The 6,495-nt window shown below is 46.1% G+C and overlaps 1 protein-coding gene across 3 annotated transcripts in view; it reads right to left on the bottom strand.

Annotated features, from left to right (window-relative positions):
- BTK (Bruton tyrosine kinase) overlaps positions 1–6,495 on the bottom strand; it is a 48,284-nt gene that overhangs the window by 21,376 nt on the left and 20,413 nt on the right. For all 3 annotated transcript variants that reach the window (XM_083424329.1, XM_083424330.1, XM_083424328.1), the window contains 4 exons: positions 5,381–5,448; positions 3,804–3,985; positions 1,905–1,967; positions 491–545 (listed from right to left, as the gene is read on the bottom strand). In XM_083424329.1, the coding sequence (XP_083280455.1) occupies positions 491–545; positions 1,905–1,967; positions 3,804–3,985; positions 5,381–5,448 (368 nt within the window). The remainder of the gene's footprint in view (positions 1–490; positions 546–1,904; positions 1,968–3,803; positions 3,986–5,380; positions 5,449–6,495) is intronic.

Here is a 6,495-nt window from a genome sequence, read left to right as displayed (position 1 = left end):
CCCCCCTTTCTCATGCTTTGCATACACTCACCATGGGCTCTGGTCTACAGCCAGCATGACAACGGAATGGCAAGCAGGTGAGCAATGCCTGGATGGCAGGCAACCCAGGTGAACTGTTTAACAGAGGCACTGCACAGAGCTGATTGCCAAACTACTCTCTGAAGTGCCTTGCCTGCCCTGTTACACCTCTCAACAGCCGTGTTTAATGGAGAAGAGGACGTCACTCTCTGAAGTGCTTCCCTCACTCAGTAAAATAGCTCCCCTGGGCCGCCTGCCATCCACATTGTTTGCTCACCTGCCATCCAGACATTCTGTTGTTGCACCGGAAGTTGGCGTGCCCATGGGAACTGCAGCATGATGACTGCCTTACATTTTTATGTATATAGGCAGATATACATTTGGGCATTTTTAATATTATCCGCTGACTTTATAATTTAACTCTCACAGTGAAAGAGGAAGGAAAGAAGAAAGGAAGTACTTATACACTCACCTCTTGCTTCAGCAGTTCCTCTGCTTGCCTTCTAGTTATGTTTTTCAAATACCACCTGAAACATGACATAATATTTGCTAGGGAGGAACTGCAAAGAAGAGGGCTGGGAGGTGGGAGGTGGTGAACCTCTACATCTGGGGTGAAACGTTAACATAAAGCTCAAACATTTCCCACCCAATCAGGGCAGATTACTAGGTACCTTGGCAAATGTGTGTTCTCCAAGGTTGCAAACCTGGGGGCAATGGAAGTATTTTGTAAGGGATGAGCTGTCAGGAAAATGAGACGGATGCTTAACCACTCCTGCACCCATCAATTCTCCCCCATGAAATCAATTCTCCCTTGACGCCAGTTCCCCCTTTGCCATATTTCTGCTTTCCCTGGCCTGTTAGCAGGGGTGGGGGGGGGGGGTGTGATGAAAAATGGGTTGTCATGGGAGGCATTTGCAAAAAAGATTCAAAAGGCAGAAAGGACAGGGCCCTCCCCTTCCCAGCCACCGGTTCTCTACTACAAATATGAAACACTACAGAGGAATAGATAACATTGTCAATTCTGGTTTCTCCTGTTCTATTTTTTCTAATCAGAAATTTGGTTTGCCCCATTTCTGCATTTATTTGTGATTTTTTTTTATAAAAAAAACTCTGCAAAAAATTCATGTGTATGTTTTGGTGCTTATCTCCTATTACAGTGGTGCCTTGCAAGACGAAAAGAATCCGTTCCGCGGGTCTTTTCGTCTTGCGGTCTTTTCGTCTTGCGAAGCAAGCCCATTGACGGAGTAGCGCTATTAGCGCTATTGACATTTTAAGGGCTAAAAACGGCTTTTTAAGGGGTGGGGGATTAGCGGTTTTGCTGCTAAAATGCTTTTAGCAGTTTAGCGATTCAAAATAAGGGGTTTTGGAGGGGGGGGAAATTCAATTTTTTTCGTCATTTTTTGTCTTGCGAAGCAAGCCCATAGGGAAATTCGTTCTTCGAAGCGCCTCTGCAGACGGAAAACCCTTTCGTCTTGCGGGTTTTCCATCTTGCGAGGCATTCGTCTTACGGGGCACCACTGTATATGCAATTCTGCCTAGGATAAACATTTTGCAAGTTGTTCCCCACCCCACCCCAATTGAATGCATTTTTGTGTATTATCCACTATGTCTGCATGAGCTTTTCATGATTATACACAATTTTAGTATGCATTCTTTAGTTGAAGAATGGCATAATAAAATTTGGAGAAGTGTGAATTTTGAAGGAGAGCTGTTGCTTGGTTCTCGATTTGTAGATTTGGTGGGTTCGCCAAACACATTTCCCCCCTCATCACTACCCCCAGTCCACACTCTGTATCTTATTACAAATACAAAGGGACAGATATTCTTATGTTTTTTTCATAACATTTAACTTCTGCCCTCAGGCCCACAGTTACAAGGAAACTCACTCATACATCTCCAGAGAATCTTTTGTTTCTGTGACATAGTTGCTGGGAATGTAGCCTTCTTTCCTGTAGGGTGAAAGAAAACAACAACACCATGAGCCACTCCCTATGCAGCTGACAGGAACCCAAGAGGAAAGGGCTGTAGCTCAACGGAAGGGCGCTGACTTTGCATGCGGAAGGTCCCAGGCTCAAATGCTTTGGCTTGGCTGAAAGTCCATCTCTTTATTAGCAAAAACACGATCTCCACAGACTTGGCCCAGTATACCTGAAGGAGCGTCTCCACTCCCATCGTTCAGCCCAGACACTGAGGTCCAGTTCCGAGGGCCTTCTGGCAGTTCCCTCTCTGCAAGAAGTGAAGTTACAGGGAACAGGCAGAGGGCCTTCTCGGTAGTGGTGCCCGCCCTGTGGGACGCCCTCCCATCAGATGTCAAGGAAATAAACAACTATCTGATTTTTAGAAGACTAGATGGCATCTAAAAGGCAGCCCTGTTTAGGGAAGTTTTTAACGTTTCAAGTTTTATTCTGTTTTTAATGTTCTTTTGAAAGCCACCCAGAGTGGCTGGGGAAACCCAGCCAGATGGGTGGGGTAGAAATAATAAATTGTTGTTGTTGGTTGTTGAGTGCCAGGCCTAATGAGAAGAGCAGCTCATTCCTGGTGGTCTTCCATGAAAATCAGTTGCCAAGACTGAAAGTCCCCAACTCCTCACAGCTGCCTGTCCCCTCCTCTCCAGGGCTTTCCCCAAACAACCAAAGACTGCACCTATGGCAGCCAACCTCTCCTCTCCTCTCTTCACGCCTCACCTAGTTCTGGGAGACCAGGAGAGAGGGGAGCTTGTCACATCAGGAGAGAGAAACACCTGTGACCAGCCTGACTAATCTCTGCTTCTTGATCTCCCTCTTCCCATCCTTCTGCTCCAGCTTCTGATTCTGGACTTCTCTCTGCCACAGACTCTCCCTGCTCAGTAAGGCTTGTTACCTCTCCAGCTTCCGACACCACCTCCTCTCAGGTTTCTCCCTCTGACCACTCATGGTTGTCCTACCACCACTCTCCGGGCTCTGAGCCTTCTTCCCTTGGGGGTTCCTCAGCTATTTCCTCCCAGGACATTCCTCTGCACCCAACCAGTCCATGACAAGCACCATACATTTTCTCCTAACATATACATGCTTTGTATTGAATTTTCCCTAAGAGTACATTTTTTGCAAAGCAATTTCTCCCAGAATAACGCATCCTTGTGTGCTGTCTTCACTAATAAATACATGTTTATGCACACTTTATCCCAGTAAGTGCATTCTTGCACGTATTAAAGTAAAAGTAAAGGGACCCCTCACCATTAGGTCCAGTCGTGGCTGACTCTGGGATTGCAGCACTCATCTCGCTTTATTGGCCGAGGGAGCCAGCGTACAGCTTCCAGGTCATGTGGCCAGCATGACTAAGCTGCTTCTGGCGAACCAGAGCAGCGCACAGAAACGCCGTTTACCTTCCCGCCAGAGTGGTACCTATTTATCTACTTGCACTTTGAAGTGCTTTCGAACCAGGTTGGCAGGAGCAGGGACCGAGCAACGGAAGCTCACCCCGTCACAGGGATTCGAACCGCCGACCGTCTGATTGGCAAGTCCTAGGCTCTTTGGTTTAACCCACAGCGCCACCGCGTATTACTTGGCTGCAAATCTGCACAGCAAAATTATGAGAAGTGCACATTTCGAAGGACAGCCGACTCCATTCTCATATGTTCCTACCCCACCCTGGAAAATGTGGATTCGTGAGGTTCACCTTTAAATGATAACTAAATCTACTTTCCCCTCATCTCCACCTGTGGGACAGGGGGTGTGCAAGCGGAGAGTGGGCTCTTGGCAGTGGCCTTGCACTGTTCTCCCCCCTACTGTCTGTTTTGGGTCTCTTACCCGTTCTGGTCTTGTGCTCTCCACCAGGACTCATTGCTCTCCTCCAGGACAACATACTCTTTGCCCTTTTGCAGCTCCAGGTCCTGTTCAGTCATGGGGAGATAGTCATAGAGAGCCACAACTTTCCTCGTCCTAGACTGGCCACCAGGCACCGGTTCAGGGGGCAACTGCTTCTTCATCATCTTGGCAGTGTTCAGAGAGGAAATAAGAAAAGAATGAGACTTTCAGGATACCGCTTTCAGCACCTAGTAGAGGGAACTTGATGGAAAGAAGTCCCAACGAGAGAAGAATGGTTACGGAAACGAATGGACTATGCAGAAACGGCAAAACTTACCAGAAGAATAAGAAATCAAGACAATAAACTTTTTTTAGTAAGGAATGGAAATGGTTTATTGAATATTTACAGATATGTTGCAAACAAGACATTAGCAAGATTGTTGTAAAAACATGCAGTTTCTAAAAGATATATGAATTAGATGAGGAAAAAAGAATAGAGTTAATTGGGATATGCAGGGGAAAAGAATGAAAATAAATTCATGGAACCGCAGAAAAAGGAGGAGGGAAGTCTGGGAAGTCGAAGATTGATATGTAGGAATTGTTTCATGTTGTTGAAATGTTTAATTGTTACAAATGAAAATAAATAAACTTTTTTTAAAAAACAGGTGGAAGGAACATGTGAAACACACACAGAGAGATGTTGCTGGACTACAACTCCCATCACCCTTGGCTAATGGCCACTCTGCCTATGGTTGATGGGAGTTGGGAGTTCAACAGCACTGTGCTGCCTACCCCTAATACAGTGGTGGAGAACCTTTCTGGCGGGCCAACTCTGACAGGTGGGCACAACAACCAAGTAGAGGATTGGCAAAGCCTTGTTTTTCTCTCCCTATCAGGTGGTGGGGAGGAAGAAAAAAAGCCTGCAATGTGTAAGCATGGCTGCAAGCAAGAGGAGACCCTCTTGCCTGCAAAAAAAAGAGCTGCTTGCTTTAATTACAATAATTATAATAATAATAATAGTACCCCACCCATCTGGTTAGGTTGTCCCAGCCACTCTGGGTGACTTCCAACACTACAAAAACACAATAAAACATTAGAAACTTCCCATTCCTGGGGTGCTTTCAGATGTCTTCTAAAGGTTGCATAGTTACTTATCTCCTTGAAATCAGATGGGAGGGCATTCCACAGGGTAGGTGCCACTACCAAGAAGGCCCCGCTGCCTGGTCCTTTGCTTTGGCTGGGTATGTCTGTTCTCAGTAGGATTTAACTCCCCCCACCTTGCCGTACTGGTCAGCTGATGAGTGGGTGAAGGAACAGCGAAATCCTGCTGCTTTGGGTATAAGAACAGGCATGTGCAACCAAGGCAGAAATGAATCCCACCCTCCTGCCCATCAGATGATGTCACAAGTGATAAAAAGTTAGTGTGGTTTGAGGGAAATGGCTTCATGGGCCAAAATAGGCCAGTTGGAAGGCTAGGATTAGTCCATGGGCTGAAGGTTCCTCACCCCTGCCCTAATCCTGTCTCTGCCCCAAGGTGCAACCCACCCACCACAAAAATTGCAAATCCTGGCTGCTCATACCTTGTTCTCCTCTGGAGTTGGTGGTAGAGGCTTGTCAGGCTTGAGAAGACAACGGCCACTTCTGAAACCTTCAATTAGAGGAAAGCAGGGCATTTTAAGTGCATCTCCAGTAGGAATAGAGAGAAAAATTCTTCACCACGCACCCAAAACCACATCTTTTACAGTTAAAATGTGTATAAAATGTGTATTTTATGTGAAACTGCCTTGGTTGCGCTGGTCAATGATCTCTGGCAGCTAGACTGGGAGTGGCTGCCGAGACCACATAACACCGGTCCTGAAAGACCTACATTGGCTCCCAGTATGTTTCCAAGCACAATTCAAAGTGTTGGTGCTGACCTTTAAAGCCCTAAATGGCCGCGGTCCTGTATACCTGAAAGAGCATCTCCATCCCCATCATTCTGCCCAGACACTGAGGTCCAGCGCCAAAGGCCTTCTGGTGGTTCCCTCACTGCGAGAAGTGAAGTTACAGGGAACCAGGCAAAGGGCCTTCTCGGTAGTGGTGCCTGCCCTGTGGGACACGCTCCCATCAGATGTCAAGGAAATAAACAACTATCTGACTTTTAGAAGACATCTGAAGGCAGCCCTGTCCAGGGAAGTTTTTGATGTCTGATGTTTTATTGCTTTATTATTATTATTATTATTATTATTATTATTATTTCTGTTGGGAGCCACCCAGAGTGGTTAGGGAGACCCAGTCAGATGGGCAGGGTATAAATTATAAATTGATTATGATGATGATGATGAAAGTGCACTGAAAATTCCCTGAAAAGTAGCATTTGTGGGAGGGGGGATGCAGACAATAATGCTTACAAAAAGAGTACAATTTAAATAATAATTTTTCATGCACTATTTCCAAAAATCAGCATGAAACAGGATGGAATGGAACTATAAAGGAGTGCCAGTGAAAATAAGACAGGACAGACTGAGGGTGTTCTGTCTGTTCCAAAGGTGGGGAATCTTTTCAGTCTGGCAGGCCATATATTTATTTCCCCACCCCCACCCCATGAACCAACTCAATCATCTGATGCTTGGAGACTGGTAGGTGGGCAGTCCAATCAGCTGATTGACATGTGGCCTGGTTTAGAAGAAAAGGCTTCGCAGGCTAAATTGCACCC

This window comes from Podarcis tiliguerta (genome assembly GCF_965153285.1).
Source record: "Podarcis tiliguerta genome assembly, chromosome: Z".
NCBI lineage: Eukaryota > Metazoa > Chordata > Lepidosauria > Squamata > Lacertidae > Podarcis > Podarcis tiliguerta.
This window is presented reverse-complemented; position numbering and strand designations above follow the sequence as displayed.